The 16,984-nt window shown below is 52.2% G+C and overlaps 1 protein-coding gene across 1 annotated transcript in view; it reads right to left on the bottom strand.

Annotated features, from left to right (window-relative positions):
* Positions 1-6,917: 6,917 nt before the first annotated feature.
* Positions 6,918-16,984, bottom strand: part of lig1 (ligase I, DNA, ATP-dependent) — a 34,915-nt gene continuing 24,848 nt past the window's right edge. The window contains exons 14-26 of the mRNA XM_072246309.1: positions 16,711-16,798; positions 16,208-16,293; positions 15,705-15,820; positions 15,523-15,618; positions 14,378-14,488; positions 14,019-14,090; positions 13,759-13,903; positions 13,195-13,277; positions 12,760-12,912; positions 11,931-11,984; positions 11,604-11,747; positions 7,817-7,909; positions 6,918-7,347 (exon numbers count right to left, since the gene is read on the bottom strand). Coding sequence (XP_072102410.1) covers positions 7,261-7,347; positions 7,817-7,909; positions 11,604-11,747; positions 11,931-11,984; positions 12,760-12,912; positions 13,195-13,277; positions 13,759-13,903; positions 14,019-14,090; positions 14,378-14,488; positions 15,523-15,618; positions 15,705-15,820; positions 16,208-16,293; positions 16,711-16,798 — 1,328 coding nt within the window. The 3' untranslated portion in view covers positions 6,918-7,260. The remainder of the gene's footprint in view (positions 7,348-7,816; positions 7,910-11,603; positions 11,748-11,930; positions 11,985-12,759; positions 12,913-13,194; positions 13,278-13,758; positions 13,904-14,018; positions 14,091-14,377; positions 14,489-15,522; positions 15,619-15,704; positions 15,821-16,207; positions 16,294-16,710; positions 16,799-16,984) is intronic.

Raw genomic sequence — 16,984 nt, 5'->3', positions numbered from 1 at the left:
GCCCTCCCTCCCCTATACCACATCACCCAGCCTTGTCCCCTAGCGTCCGCTCCCCCGCCACCCTTCCCTGTGTCCCAAATCCCACCCCACTTCCTCCCCAGCCTGGCGTCATCCTCCCCCCCCCCCCAAAACACATCTTTCCACATCCAGAAAACTGGATGACGGGGCTTCTGGGGGTCTGAATTCTATTAATTCTCCCTGTCCGTCTCTGGCGGACGAAATCACCCCTCCCCCAGCTTAACCCTGGACGTACGACGCTTTATCCTGAGACGGTGGTCTCCCTGCAACACGGACCCAGACCCCTCAGCCGGTGGGGGGGGGAGGGGGGAAACCGGGGCAAACAACACCCCCTCGCCCCTTACATTTGGACTGCCTACCACTACACCCCTTCACCACGGAGCCTTTTCAGTACGATTTCCTTCGTTCTCCCAGAGTCCCGTTCTGTTCTCTCTCCCCCTGTTCGGCAAATGCCGTTCCCGGGAATCATTCTGGGAAACTCCAGCCGCATTTGCTCTGCAGTGATTCGGCCCGTCCTCAGGGAGAGAGACCGGACCCGTGCACGATGCCCCAGGAGGCCGTCTCAACAGAGTTCTTGTACCGTTGGAGTGAACCCTCCCCGTCAGCTGCCTCCAAATCTTGTAATGTTGCACCAAGAACAGATTAGTTTGGGGTTGTACCCTAAAATCATAAGATTTAAGAGCAGAATTGGGCCATTCTGCCTATTGTGTCTGCTCCGCCATTCCATTATGACTGATTTATCACCCCTCAACCCTGTTCTCCCACCTTCTCCCCGTAACTTTGACACACTGACTGTTATGAAACCTATCACCCTACGCTTTTAATATACCCAATGTAGTGTCCCCTGGGTGAGATCCCAGCCTGAAACCCACTCCTGGGGATCTGTTATTCTATAATAAACCTCGAACCCCTGGATTAGATCCCAGCCTGTCACCCACTCTCAGAGAACTGTGAATCTAAATATAAACCTCTGGATCAGATCCCTGATTGCTCCCCGTTCCCAGAACCTAGGAAACTCCGCGGACTGGCTCCGGTTGCCGGTACTGACCCCACCGTTAGTCGGTCAGGTGCACAGAGTCGGTTTAATGAGAGAGCGGGGATTCGCCGCCCGGGACCCGCTGCTTGGGCCGGCGGCCATGCGTGTGCAGGTGTCGGGCCAGGTTGGAGGACTGATGGTAACCGTACGGCCGCTCGCGGGTGTGGATACGCCGGTGCTACTGCAGACTCGATAGCCGGTTGAAGTCCCTGCCACAGACGGCGCAGGCGAACGGCCGCTTGCGCGAATGGATACGCCGGTGCCGCGACCGGTTGGAGGACTGGGTGAAAGTCTTGCCACACTGCGGGCAGCGGCAGTCCACCGGCGGGGCGGCGTGGTCCCGCCGGAAGAGAGAGGCGCCGGCTACCCCGCGGCCGCATACTGATCAGATAAATAACTGTCCGCCCGCCGCCGGCGCCGTCTCCTCGGCCGGCCGCTCTTCCTCCACCGGCGGACGGCTCCCATCCACCGCCGGCCGCACGTCCACATGGAGGCTCCAGCTTCCATAAAACACCCGCTGTCGCATCGCGGCCCCTGCAGACGGGGATGTGGGAGGAAGAGGTATGGAGGTGGAAAGGGGAAGTAGAGAAGGAGGGGCCAAAGGGAGGGTGGAGTTGAGGAAGGATTGGAGGGAGTGTGGTGCTGAGGGATTAGGATTTGTGGCGTTGAATGAATTGGGAGTGTGCAGTTGAGGAGGGATTGGGGGTGTATGGAGTTGAAGGTTTGGGAAGAGTGTGGAGTTTGGGAAAGATTGGGGGAGTGTGGTGTTGAGGGATTAGGATGTGTGGCGTTGAATGAATTGGGAGTGTGCAGTTGAGGAGGGATTGGGGGTGTATGGAGTTGAAGGTTTGGGAAGAGTGTGGAGTTTGGGAAAGATTGGGGGAGTGTGGTGTTGAGGGATTAGGATGTGTGGCGTTGAATGAATTGGGAGTGTGCAGTTGAGGAGGGATTGGGGGTGTATGGAGTTGAAGGTTTGGGAAGAGTGTGGAGTTTGGGAAAGATTGGGGGAGTGTGGTGTTGAGGGATTAGGATGTGTGGCGTTGAATGAATTGGGAGTGTGCAGTTGAGGAGGGATTGGGGGTGTATGGAGTTGAAGGTTTGGGAAGCATGTGGAGTTTGGGAAAGATTGGGGGAGTGTGGAGTTGAGGGATTAGGATGTGTGGCGTTGAAGGATTGGGGGGAATGTAGAGTTGAGGAAGGTTTGGGAGAGTGTGGCGTTGAGTGAATTGGGGGAGTGTGGAGGGAGATGGATGGGAGTGTGTGGAGGGGAGGATCGATTGGGTGGGATGTGGAGGGAAGAAAGGAGGGGACGGAGATGAGGGGTAAGAGTTAGAACCCGATCTAGAGTACCCTCCAATCTAGCTAGCATAGGCGGTCCTATATTATCGACCCACCCCCGGTGCTGTTCATTCTGTAGTTCCCCCTCCACGGTTGCCTCGCCCACTAACCGGTGTAGCCCCACCCCTACTGTTGTCCCGAGCGACCCAGAGTCCGAGGCGGTAGTTGCGAACCCTGGTCACAGGGATAAAACACCCGTGACAACCCTTGTCCGAGTACCCGGGTTGGAAATAGCAGACTCCGACCACTGTAAATACCGCTGTTCGTTCCCTGCCCAGGTAAAACCGATATCCGGGGAAGCATGCACCTTCTTACTGTAGCGAGTCCGCCTCCTAGCCAAACCTCGGCGCTGTTCCTCCGCCTCCAGCACCTCCGATAATGGCGGAATCGCCGGTCCCACCTCATCCAGCCGGAGGGCTTTCGCAGACCAGTGCATGCTGGGTAATACGGCCGCCATCGTCTCCTACAGCAACTCTGCCTTTGACGGGCAACAGGATGTTGGAGGGTGGGTGTGGGGGAACGATCGGTGGGGAGGAGATAGTGAGGGTGTTTTATTATAATAAGGGAGTAAATGGGGGCGGAGAGAGAAGGTACCAGGATCCAGTGAGCTGGGTGGAGCCAAGTGTTGAGTCTTTTTAAGCGTGTGCTCAAATTGGTGATAATATTCTTAAATTTCTCTCGTGCCATTTTGAGCAGAGATGAACGTTGATTATTGAATTTGTAACGATACGGCAACAGTGTAATGTAGCAGTGTAATGTAAAGCACTGCTTTACAGAGCCAGGGATCACCGTTCTGCATTTAATTATTCCTGTCTATAAGAAGCTCGTCCGTTCTCCGTGACTGCGTGTTTCTTCCGGCTGCTATGGTTTCCAACCACATTCCAAAGATGTACGCATTCGGTTTAGTAAATTGTGGGCATACTATGTTGATGGTGTAATGCATGGCAGCATTTGTGGGCTGGCCCCTGCACAACCTCATTGGTCATTGTCACAAAACAATGCATAATCACTGTTTTGTTGTACATCTGAGAAATAATATTTTAATTTCTTATCACTTTCCTTTTAAAAAAAGTTCCTAAAACAAAGCAGAATTAGGCTATTTGATTCATTGAGTCTGCTCTGCCATTCCACCATGACTGATTTATTATCCTTCTCAACCTTGCCCTACTGCCTTTCTGTAACTTTGGACACCTTTACCAATCTGAAACATCAACACAAATATACCCCAGGATTTGGCCTCCACGACTGCCTGTAGTAATGAATTCCACAGATTCAACAACCTCGGTCTACAGCAATTCCTCCTCTCTGTTCTAAAGGGACATCCTTCTATTCTGAGACTGTACTCTCTGGTCCTAGACTCTCCCAACATTGGAAACCACCTCTCCACATCTGCTGTAGGCCTTTCAATATTCACTAGGTTTCAAATGAGATTTCCCCCTCTTCTAAACTCAAGCATGTACAGGTCCAGAGAAATCAAAATCTTCATGTTAACCTTTCATTTTTAGGATCATTCTTGTGAACCTCCTCGGGACACTCTCCAGCGCCAGTACATCCTTTATGAAGGGCCCAAAACTGTTCACAACACTCCAAGTGCAGACTGACAAATGCCTTATAAAGCCTCAGCATTACATTCTTGTTTTCATATTCTAATTGTCTCAAAATACATGCCTTCCTTACCGCTGACTCAACCTGCAAGTTAACCGTTAGGAAATCCTGCACAAGGACTCCTAAGTCACTTCGCACCTCTACTTTCTGAATTTGGTCCTTTTTCAGAAAATAGTGTGTTTTTATTTCCTTCTACCCAAGTGCAAGACCATAAACTTCCCAACACTGTATTCCACCCGCCACTTCACCTGTTCTCTGAATCTGTCTCAGCTATTCTGCAGACTCTGCCTCATCAAAACTACCTGTTCCTTAGCTTAGTATTGTGGGCAAAGTTTGGAGAGTTACAATCCAGATGCAGGTCGGTAGCACTGGGCAGGATAAAAGTCTGGCAGACTAGATGGGCTGAAGGGCCTGAGTACTAGCCTGTACTTTTTAAAACTGCTTAGGTGGTAACCCTTGTGCCTCTATACAAAAGCCCTTACATACTGTTTGGGTCAAATTTGACCTGTTTTGACATTTGGCAGCAGTAAAAACACCCTAAATGCCATTTTTTTAAAGCCGAAATTTGATGACTTTTCCTAAAGTCACCCAAAATGTGCAAAAATGAAAAAATTTCAGCTTAAAAAAGTGGCATTTAGGGTGTTTTTGCTACTATCAAATGTCAAAATGGGTCAAATTTGACCCGAACCGTATGTGAGGGTTAAGAAAATCAGCTAGTACTTCAATAGAGCCTCATCACCCTGGACATGCTCATTGCTAGTATCAGGGAGAAGGTACAGGAGCCTGAAGACACACTCTCAGTATTGCACTGTACTGCTGCAACAAAACAACAAACTGCATGGCCTACGTCAGTGATATTAAACCTCAATCCAATTCTGATTCCTGTGATGTCCCACCCTTGTACACCAAGGCCCCCCTGTCCCTCGACACTCCACCGTTCATAGTGCGTGTCTACCCTCCTACACAGAAGCCCCCCGTCCATCGACATTCCCCTCCACTCATGACGTGTCCTACCCGTGCACAGAGGTCCCTCTGTCCCTCAGCACTCCCCACCGTTTACAAGCTGCCTGCTATCCTCGTGCACCGTGGAGAGTGTTCTGACTGGTTGCATCACTGTCCGGTACGGGGGGGCCACTGCACAGGATCTCAGGACACACAGGCGTGTAGAGCCAGCCAGCTCCATCATGATCGTAACCCTCTCCTGCACTTCAAAAGGTGGCAGCATCCATCAGGGTGCACAACAGCTTCACCAGGATGCTGCCTGGATCCGGGGGTGTGAGCTATGAGGTTGGGTTGGTTTCTCTGGAGCAGCAACAGGGGAGATCTGACAGATGGTTATAATATTATGAGAGGCACAGATACAGCAGACAGCCCGTATCTTTATCCTTGGGATGGAAATGTCTAATACTAGCAGGCAGGTATTTACAGTGAAAGGGGAAAATGTCTGAAGGAGATGTGAGGGGCACAGTGAGTGGTGGGTGCTGGCAGAGTGGTAGTAGGGAGGTGATGAAGAGTCTCTTAGACAAACACATGGATGCGCAGGAATGGAGATGGATCAAATACAGGTACAGTTTAAACCTGTATTCTGTTCAACACACTGTGGGCCAATGGGCCTGTTGTACATTTCTGGCTCCCCATCTCATCCACACCCCCCCCACCACCTGCTCTCCACCAGATTCCACATCCTATCCTCCATTCAGTGGTGCTAGAACATTAGTGATCCCTGTAGAATTCTATTTCTGCATAAATATTGTATAAAATGTGATCAGATCTTCACACAAATCCTGAAACTAGACAAATAGAACCTAATTAAACAAATAACTCAAAACATTATACTTGTTCATTTATTTATGGAGAAAAATGATCCAATATTAGATTTTTGGAAAAAGTGTGTGAACCTTTGCCCTTGTACAGCAATAATTTCTACCAAACATTTCCAGTAACTGTTGATCAGTCCTGCACATCGGGTTGGAGAAATTTTAGGTAATATCTTACAAAACTGCTTCAACTCTGAGACGTCGGTGGGCTTCCTTGCATGAACTGCTTGCTTCAGACCCTTACACAACATTTCTAAGGGTTAAGGTTAGGACTTTGACTTGGCCATTCCCAGACACAAATTTCCTTCTTTTTAAAACATTCTGTTGTCTTTTGGATCAACTTTTATTAATCTTCAAGTGACAGACCATTACCCTGCCCAACATTCTCCTGTAAAATATCTTGATACAAGCTTCAAGTGATGGACCACTACCCTGCCCGAAATTCTCCAGTAAAATGTTTTGATACAATTTTGAATTCATTGTTCACTGCAAGCTGTCCAGGCCCTGAGGCAGCAATGCAGCCCCAAATCATGATGCCCCTTCCACCACATATAACAGTGTCAGGCACACATAAACAGGTCTTTGAGCAGAGCAGGCTCTGTCAGTAAGCTGACTTTGTGTGTCTTTTTTAATAGGGCAGGCCGCCTCTACAACCCATACCTCCAATCTCCAACCTCATCTCATTGACTGCAACACCTGACTCCAAATAGCTGTATCCCCCAGAGGCTCACATACTTTTTCAAACAAATACATATAATATTGGAAACAAGAGAAAATCTGCAAATGCTGGAAATCCAAAATGCTGGAGGAACTCAGCAGGCCAGGCAGCATCTATGGAAAAGAGTACAGTCGACGTTTTGGGCTGAATATGTAACATTGGATCATTTTTCTCAAATAAATTAACAAGGATAATGTTTTCTGAGTTTTTATTTAATTGGGTTCTCTTTATCTAGTTTTAGGACTTACATGAAGATCTAGTCACAGTTCATGACATATTTATGCAGAAATAGAGAACATTCTACAGGGTTCTCAATCTTTCTAGCACCACTGTAGGTGAGGGAGGGGAAGGGTGAAGGGGAGGAGGAAGGGGAGGAGGAAGGGGAGGAGGAAGGGGAGGAGGAAGGGGAGGAGGAAGGGGAGGAGGAAGGGGAGGAGGAAGGGGAGGAGGAAGGGGAGGAGGAAGGGGAGGAGGAAGGGGAGGAGGAAGGGGAGGAGTGTAGTGTGCAAGCAGGAACTGTACAGTGTGGGTTTGCAATGGATGTGTACAATCATTGTGTTTTATTTCGGCACGGGTGCAGGGCGGTGGGCAGAGGCAGACACTGAATACACAGTAAGGCTCCCACCGTCCGTCTCAGGTGGATGGTGTCTCCTGGAGTCCTGGGAAACAACAATTCCTCACTGCCCACCTCGTCAGTCTCAAACATTGTCACTCCCCTCCTTGTCTCCTCAGTCAGAATCGTTGGCCCTGCCGCCCATCTCATCGGACACCTGCTGATTTTGAATCTGCTGCTGTTTCCGGTAGAGTTCGGCAACCTGTCGGGGAGGAGAGAGGGAAGGGGGTGAGAGAGGGGAGAGGCGTCAGTGTGGGTGGAGATAAGGGGGAGAGGACGGTAACAGGGGCAACAAGCGGGTGGGGAAAAGGAGTGGTGGAAAAGAGACGGGGGAAGGGAGGTGTTGGGAAAGATGGTAGAGTAGGTCGAGAAAAGGGGAGGGAAGTGATGGAGAGAGGGGTGGAGACAGAAGGGGAGTGACAGTGAGGGGTCAGGAATTATGGAGAGAGCAGTGAGGACGGAGGGTGAATGGCAGTGACAGGAGTTGGGAGTTACAGAGAAAGGGTGAGGGACAGTGAAGTGGTGGGACAGGGGGGAGGAAGGAGAGAGTTGGAGACCAGAAGGAGAGCCCACATACACGTGAGAGAGGAGACAGTGTAATTTTGTGGAGAGGGAGGAGCACCAGAGAGAGATATCTCAGCCCCAGCTCCGTATCTCCCACCCTCACCTACCTGGCTGCTGGTGGTCGCCTCCTCTGGTTTCTTGTCCTCCCTAATCCTCAGGAAGCGAGGGAATCGCAGTGAAATGCCTTTCTCCTCATCCACCTGTGGGAGAACAGTACAGCTCAAACTGCAGCAGTCCTACACCTTCACCATCAGTCCTGTCCCACATCTACATGCGGGATGAGGGCTGAGCGCAGGTTGGAGCAGTCCTACAGCTAATCCCAGCAATGTGCCCCACTCCTCGTCCATCATGTGTCCATGCCTTCCCGCACAAGACCCCCTCCATCTCTGAGTATGTTCATACCACCCTCCCTCCCAAGGATACATTCTCCCTCCATTGCCGGGAATTCCTCCCTTACACACTCTCTCTCCCCCCCCCCTCGATGCTCTCTCCACCTCCTGGACAATCTCTATCACTTGCTCCGTTCCACTCTCCCTCCTTCCCCCACACTGCTTCCTTCTTTTCTACCTTCTCTACTCTCTATCCATCTCCCGTACTGAGAGACTCTCTTCCCTTGCCTACACTCTCTATTCCTCTCCCTCTCCTAACTCTCTCTAGCCATCTCTCCCTCCCTCCTCCAGACTATCTCTCACTCCTTCCTTCCTCTAGACTATTTCTCTCCCTCCCTACTCTGGGCTCTCTCTATCCCCTTCCTCCAGACACAGCTCTGCACCAACGACACACACGGTATCTGACAAGGTTTCCATACCATTTCAGACTTCAAAGGGAAATGCAACAATGCAGCCAAAATCGCTGCATCTCTCCTGAACGAGCTAAATCTTCTTTTTTAACGCTAATTTTGAAGTTGTTAACACTGAACCCGAGGACAGCCACCGTCGCGACCTGCACTTTGGTCATCTCCAAGGCTGAAGTTCATAGGTCATTCCAACGCGTCAACAACCACGAGGCCACGGGTCCCAGGGCGAGGATACAAACTGTGTGCGGCACTGCTGGCTGGTGTGTTTACGGACATGTTTAATCTTTCCTCTCCCAGTGTGTAGCGCCTTGCTGCTTCAAAACATCCACCATTTTCCCTGTACCAAAGAAAACTAAGGTTGCACGTCTGCACGATTGGCATCCTGCTTTGAGAGGCTGATCAAGGACTACATCTGCAGCATGCTACCACCCACACTGGACCCCCTACAATTCACCAAGCAACACAACTTATCAACAGACGATGCCATAGTCACAGCACTACACACCATCCTCACTCACCTGGAGAAGAAGGATGCTGTTCTTAGATTACAGTTCAGCATTCAACACCATAATTCTCCCCTGGATCGGCAAGAAGCTCAAGAGACCTCGGCCTGCGCCCCATTTTGTGCAGCTGGATCCTGTCAGATCACCAGTGAGCGGCAAGGATGGGCACCCTCACCCCTGCACCTCTACACGGGAGCACCCCCAGGGCTGGGTCCTGAGCTCCCTCCTCTACTCCCTGTGCACCCACGACTGTGCTGCAATGCACAGCTCAAATCTGCTGATCGAATTTGCATTATTTCCAACAATGATGGAATAGCTTATGGAGTCAACGCCCTGACAAATGGTGCCAAGAAAACAACCTCACCTTCAATGTCCAAAATGCAAACGAGCTGATCATGGATGACAGGTGGAACGGGGACAGGCTAGCTCGCCCCCATTAACATCAATGGAACTGTAGTTGAGAGGGTGAGTAGTTTCAAATTCCTCGGTATACAAATTACCGAAGATCTCACCTCTACCAGCTGTGGTATACATGGACTGTGCTGAAAAAAGCACAACAGCGTCTCTTTCACCTCAGACGGCTGAAGAAGTTTGGCATGGCTCCCCGAATCCTCAGGTCTTTCTACAGGGACAAAATTGAGAGCATGCTGACCGGCGGTGTCATCGCCTGGTACAGGAATCACACCACCCTCAGTAGCAGGGCACTGCGGAGAGTGGTGCAGACAGCCCAGCACGTGAGCTTTCCTCCATTCAGGACACTTACAGCAGCAGAGGCATAAAAAGGGCCGGAGGATCATCAGGGACGCCAGGCAACCCAACCACAAACTGTTGCAGCTGCTTCCGCCCAGCAAACAGTACCACAGCGTTAAGGCACCGGGACAGCTTCTTTCACCAGGCCATCAGAGAAACATAGAAACATAGAAAATAGGTGCAGGAGTAGGCCATTTGGCCCTTCGAGCCTGCACCGCCATTTATTATGATCATGGCTGATCATCCAACTCCGAACCCCGCCCCAGACTTCCCTCCATACCCCCTGTCCCCCGTAGCCACAAGGGCCATATCTAACTCCCTCTTAAATATAGCCAATGAACTGGCCTCAACTGCTTCCTGTGGCAGAGAATTCCACAGATTCACCACTCTCTGTGTGAAGAAGTTTTTCCTAATCTCGGTCCTAAAAGGCTTCCCCTCTATCCTCAAACTGTGGCCCCTCGTTCTGGACTTCCCCAACATCGGGAACAATCTTCCTGCATCTAGCCTGTCCAATCCCTTTAGGATCTTATACGTTTCAATCAAATCCCCCCTCAATCTTCTAAATTCCAACGAGTACAAGCCCAGTTCATCCAGTCTTTCTTCATATGAAAGTCCTGCCATCCCAGGAATCAATCTGGTGAACCTTCTTTGTACTCCCTCTATGGCAAGGATGTCTTTCCTCAGATTAGGGGACCAAAACTGCACACAATACTCCAGGTGTGGTCTCACCAAGGCCTTGTACAACTGCAGTAGTACCTCCCTGCTCCTGTACTCGAATCCTCTCGCTATAAATACCAGCATACCATTCGCCTTTTTCACCGCCTGCTGTACCTGCATGCCCACTTTCAATGACTGGTGTATAATGACACCCAGGTCTCGTTGCACCTCCCCTTTTCCTAATCGGCCACCATTCAGATAATAATCTGTTTTCCTATTTTTGCCACCAAAGTGGAAAACTTCACATGAAATTGCATCTGCCATGAATTTGCCCACTCACCCAACCTATCCAAGTCACCCTGCATCCTCCTCACAGCTAACACTGCCACCCAGCTTCGTGTCATCCGCAAACTTGGAGATCAAAATCAGAGTTATCTATACACATTGATCCGATTGCATATCTGACTGTACATACAGAGAAACACAGAAAACCTACAGCACAATACAGGCCCTTCAGCCCACAATGCTGTGCTGAACATGTACTTACTTTAGAAATTACCTAGGGTTACCCATAGCCCCCTATTTTTCTAAGCTCCATGTACCTATCCAGGAGTCTCTTAATTACACAAGAATTATGTATACAATCTCAATGTTTGGGCAATATCCTCCCACATTTCCCTTTGTTATTGCTCATATATTGCGACAGAGATACAAAATAAAGATTTTTACTCCCTCATGTTGTGAAATAAAAGATCTAATTCTAGACACTATCGCTCCCAGAAACTCTCTGTCCCTTCCTCCCTGAGGATCTCTCTATCGCTCTCCCCCTCCACTGCACCTTGACTCTCTATCCTTTCCCTCTCTCCCCTAAACCCATTCTATGCCCCCCTCCCTCCCCTACACTGACCCTATCCCACTCTCCCTCCCCTAGACTGACCACCTCTCTCCCTCCCCGAGACTCTCTCTATCCTTCTTCTCTCACCGAGTCTACATTCCTCTCCCCCTCCCCTGGACTCTGTTACCCTCTCTCCGCCCCCCTAGACACTCGCACTTTCTCTCCCTCCCCTGCACTCTCCCTATCCCTCTCTCTCCATCCCCTGGACTGTCTTAGACCCCCAATCCCTCATCCGTGCTGAGCACGAGCTCACCCCAGCCTCTCTCCCCACCCCCGATCACCCGATGTCTCACCATCCCCAGGGCTGCTCTGTAGACAGGAGAGATTGACAGATCCGCACACTTCACTTCCCACAGCTGCACCGGATCAAACCAGATATCAGGCTCCACCGATGCGTCCCATCGGAAATAGGGCCGCGGCGTTTTGATCACGTGGTCCTAGAGGACAGGGGAAGAGGGCGTGAGTGGACGGAAGGACGCTGAGAGAAGGGAGCTCCAAACTGAGCACCAGATGAGATGGTCACTGTAGGAAGGGACACAGCATGGGTCACATTCCCCCACCCCGAGCAGCATCCCATCCTGGTCGTCTCTGCCGTGAGGGAGGGGGAGCCCCACACCTACCCTGAAAAACTTGGCGTGCTGTTCGAGCTCCTCGTCCGAGAACCCCGTGCCGATCTGGGAAGGGAAGAGGGAAGGGGAGGGCGACATTAGTAGGTGCTGGGATCACGTACAGATTTATTTCAAACAAAACATACGGCCCACAGATGTCACCATTTGTGCCAACGTCGCATGTCCACAACAAAATAAAAAGCAGAAACCTCCCCGTTCCTCCTCCTCACCGCAGACATGCACAGTCCTCCAACCCAAGGACGGGCTATCTCTGGCCTCCAGTCTCCAGTCATCTCGGACACTGGGCCTTCAACCTCCCCAGCAGCTTTGCAGAGACTCACAGACTTGGGGCTCAACTGCCAGACACCCGGTCAACCTTCGGGCCCAAATCCTAACCTGGCCCCCAACATGCAAACATCCCATCCCTAAACCTTAACCCAACCCCCAACTCCCCTCTGTCGCCAAAATCATCCCCATGTACCTAAAAATAACTAAATTTGAACCAGGGCCTTGACAAAGACGACAGTTTGCGGGAGTAGGAGCTGTGAGAGTATGAGGGGGTTGGAGAGAAGTGGGAAAGGGGAGAGGCTGTGGGACGTGGAAGTGGGGGAGAGAGAAGGTATTTGGGAAATAGGGAGAGAGTATGGAAGGAGGAGAAGGTCAGGTATAGAAGAATACCCAACCTAACTTTACAAGGGAGGGGGTATGGGGAGAGGGGTGCTGGGGACAGAAAGATGCCTGGCCACCCCTCGCCCTAACCCCAAACCTTACCTGGAAAGATGGGAAACGGTTGTTGTATACAAAAGGATGCCCACCCAGCCCCTGACCCCTGACCCCTCACCTTACAGATGGTCTGGAACTCCTCGTCTTCCTCGTGGTAGCAAGCGAGGAGGAAGCCGCCATAGACCCCTGTCCGCTTCCCTCGGCCGTGAAAACCACCGATCACCACCAGGTCCAGAGAGTCTCCCACACCATCCAGGTAATCCTTCTTCAGCTGGAGGGCAGACAGACCAGGAGGAGAGGGGAGAAAGTGAGTTAGAGAGAGAGGACAGGGGCACGGAGAGAGGCGTGGAGAGGGATCTCACACCGGGGGTGGGGGGTGGGAGGTGGGAGGGGTGTGGAGAAGGACCTCATGGTCACAGATCCAGCTGCAGGGGCCGTAACAGACAGGTAGGTAGAAAGGTGAGGACTTCTTCAGAGTAGAGCGAAGGGTTGGCCAGGGATGGTTTTTACTGTTCAGCCCATTGCTGAAGCTGCTTTCCAGTGCCAGGTTTACCTTTAGCCAATTGTGGGAGCGCTTGGCGATCTCGTAGGTGGCGTCTACGTCCAGCGTCTTCACCATCAACCCCTCGCATGAATCTGTGAGGGGTGGGAACAATGAGAGGGGGAATACACCCCAAAGATATCCCACAAGCAGATGCCTGAGACACCCCAAAGACAGACACTGCACAAATACCACAAACGGATAGGCCACAGACATCATCAGTCCTGCAGATCACTTACCGGGAGGTAGGGAACAGGAAAACAGAAAACACTCACCACACAGTTTACATCCGCAAACATTACCAACTGCAGGCATCCCCTGATGACGGGATCCTTCACCCCCACCCCTTGCTGCACCCTTTCTGTTGTGAATGAAGATCCCTCACTCCCCCCAACCGTGTGAGCGGAGATCCCTCGCCCCCCCCAACCGCGAGCGGAGATCCCTCGCCCCCAACCCAGAGGAGATCCCTCGCCCCCCCCAACCGAGTGGAGATCCCTCGCCCCCCCCCAACCGAGTGGAGATCCCTCGCGCGCTCCCCCTAACCGAGTGGAGATCACTCGCTCCCCCTAGACCCACCTCGTAGTGAGTGCTCAAGAAACTCTGCGATGTCTTCGGTGTCACTGGAGACCAAGGACTGAGCAAAGACAAACTCGCCCTCCACCTCCTTGAATGAGGTTCTCAGCAACTCCCGCCGCCTCGAATATGGCTCCTTCACCAGCGACTGAATGTGAGGAGAGAGCGAGGGGAAACGGAGTGAGTGCAGGGGGACATTGGAGGCTCCCTCACCAGCGGCGGAAGGGAGTGCCGGCAAGCGACAGACGGAGGAAGGGACTCACCTCTCCGTTCAGGTAGAGCAGATCGAAGGCATAAACACAGACCTGGACAGTAATGTTGGCAGCGTCAACATCCTGTGGACAGAGCACAGAGCGATCCCACTGAGGAAGGTACACAGAGACGACTCATCGTACAAGGGAAGAGGGCAGAGAGATGGCCAAGCGGGGGGGGGGGGGGGCACAAGGAGGTCCTTCTGATCAAGGGGCACAGAGATCGCACCAAGGGAGAGGGGGCGCAAAGGGATTCCAAAGGGGTGGGGGGGCCAGAGAGAGGACTGATCGTATCCCATTGAATTATTGCCCTGTGCTGGTTTTGTCTACCCACCAGCCTCACCGCCAGCCCAGTCCCCTGCCTCACTTACCTTCCGCTTGCGTGTGGTTAGCACCTGGAAGGGTTGGATCTGCTTCCTGTGACGGTCCCAGGCAACAGCCTCAGTGTCGAGAACACAGGATCGGACCTCGGGTTTCCTCACCTGAAACGGAGCACGGGTCAACAACACCACCAGAACCGCAACCCCACACCCCGTGTCAAATCCCTACCCAGGAGATCAACCCCAATCCTCAACTGTCCAGAACGTAAGATCAGACACAAGGTTTCCTCACCCAAAACGGTGCACGGTTCAGTGACAGCTACCCCCACTCTTCCAACATAACCCTAATCCCCAGCACTCCACATAAACCCCTGCATTTAGTGGCTGCCAAGAAGGCCCACCAGCGCCTTTACTTCCTGAGAAAACTTGAAGAAATTTGGCCTGTCCCCTAAAACCCTCACTAATTTTTATAGATGCACCGTAGAAAGCATTCTTCTAGGGTGCATCACAACCTGGTATGGAAGTTGTCCTGTCCAAGACCGAAAGAAGCTGCAGAAGATCGTGAACACGGTGCAGCACATCACACAAACCAATCTTCCGTCCATGGACTCACTTTGCACCGCACGCTGTCGGAGCAGTGCTGCCACGATAATCAAGGACACGACCCACCCAGCCAACACACTTTTTGTCCCTCTTCCCTCCAGGAGAAGGTTCAGGAGCTTGAAGACTCGTACGGCCAGATTTGGGAACAGCTTCTTTCCAACTGTGATAAGACTGCTGAACGGATTCTGACCCGGATCTGGGCCGTACCCTCCAAATATCCGGACCTGCCCCTCAGTTTTTTTGCACTAACTTATTTTCCATTTTTCTATTTTCTATCTATGATTTATAATTTAATTTTTTAATATTTACTAATTTTCACTATTTTTAATATTTCACATTTGTAATCCAGGGAGTGGGAAGCGCAGAACCAAATATCGCTGTGATGATTGTACGTTCTAGTATCAATTGTTTGGCGACAATAAAGTATAAAGTATACCGTTGTCCCCATCTCCGTAATACCTACACATACCAACCACCTGTTCAAATTCCTCCCATTCGAACCCCTCCCATCTATCTCTGTAACTCCTGCAGTCCCCGCTGCACTGTACAAGCCCCTGGCTGTCGGATGGTCTAATGTCTGGTGGCTGTCTCACCTGCTCCATACGGTTGATGATATCCGGGTATTTACTCGTGTTGTTCTCCTGGTTTCGGCTGTAGATTCGGATCTCCCCCGACTCCAGCAGGTGAATCTGTAGGAGAGGTCACAAAGTCAGGGAGGGATGGAGCACAGACTCTCTGGGCTCTCGGGGATTCCATGAGAGGGGAGGGTACACACCTGCGCTCGCTCTCCGTCGTACTTGTACTCACAGACGAAGGGGGCCGTGTCGAAACGCCGCAGAACCTCAGCAATGCCCCGGGTGGGGTGAGCCAACATGGGCTTCAGGGGGATGCCTATGGCAAAGAGTGGGCATCAGCTCGTCAGGCTGTGATCCACGACCCTCCCTGACCCTCATCCTCTCACATCCCAACCTTCAACCACCTCCCCTCCCCATTCTCAACACCCTCACCTTCCATCACTCTCCTTGCCCCCGATCCTCCACTCCCTCTTCGTAACCTCGCCCACTGAATCCCCTACCGGACTCTGACCTCCCATGACCCTGGCTGAGCTACTCTCTGATCACTATAATCCACCCCTTAACTTTCCCAAAGCTGACCCTACCATCACAGATGCCCAGCCAGCTGCTACGAGTGAGTGCGTGGGAGGAGAGGTACGTAGTTTGGGGGGGGGGGGGGGGGGGGAGGGGGTCAGAAAGCCAGGCGAGGATGACGATGCGGTACCTGGTGTGAGACGGCAATGCTGGGGTAACTGGTCAATTCCCTCCTTCAGCAGAACCGGGATGATCAGGTCGTAGTTCGGCAGCTCACTGCAACACAGAGACTGACTGGGGTGAGGACCAGTGACCGGACCGGCTGAGGCAGTGGGGGGACAGGGGACGGGGGACGTGGGGAGCAGAACGTCTGGAGCGGAGGACCGGGGCCAGGGACCGGACTGTCCGGAGTGCGGAGTGGGGAACAGTGACCAGTCCAACCTGCATGGGGGCCACTGTCCAGCCGAGGGGCGGAGGGCCAGGGACTGGACCGACTGCGGTGAGGCCGCTGTGGTAGGAGGGAGGGGGGGAGGTGACTACCCACACTGCTGGTGGGGCGGTGGTCACTGGCCCGTTGGGGGTGGCTCAGTGACGAGACTGGGTGGGGGTTGGGTGAGAGGACTGAGGGTGGGGGGAAGATGGGGCACGTGGAGGGAACGGTCCCGGGAAGGAATCTGTCCTCACTTCACTCACCAGTAGGTCTGCTTGAGCAGGAGGGTCTTCTCCTCGATCCAGGCCTTGCGGCTCTCCGCTGCCATTCCCCTCCCAGCGTCCAACACGTCTGCCACAGAAAGACTGATCAATGAGGATAAACCAGGGCCCGGATTCAGCCCCCTTGACCCCAGTCACTCCGCACATCTGGCCCACATTCCGACACCTGGACTCTGACTACACCCGCCCTGCTCCCAACGTGCACAGATGTTTCACACAGACACAGACAACCCAGACAGCAGCAAGGATGTCTCAC

Source organism: Mobula birostris, chromosome 29 (assembly GCF_030028105.1).
Source record: "Mobula birostris isolate sMobBir1 chromosome 29, sMobBir1.hap1, whole genome shotgun sequence".
Taxonomy (NCBI): Eukaryota; Metazoa; Chordata; class Chondrichthyes; order Myliobatiformes; family Myliobatidae; genus Mobula; species Mobula birostris.
Note: the sequence above shows the minus strand (reverse complement) of the source record. Positions and strands in the feature narration are given on the sequence as shown.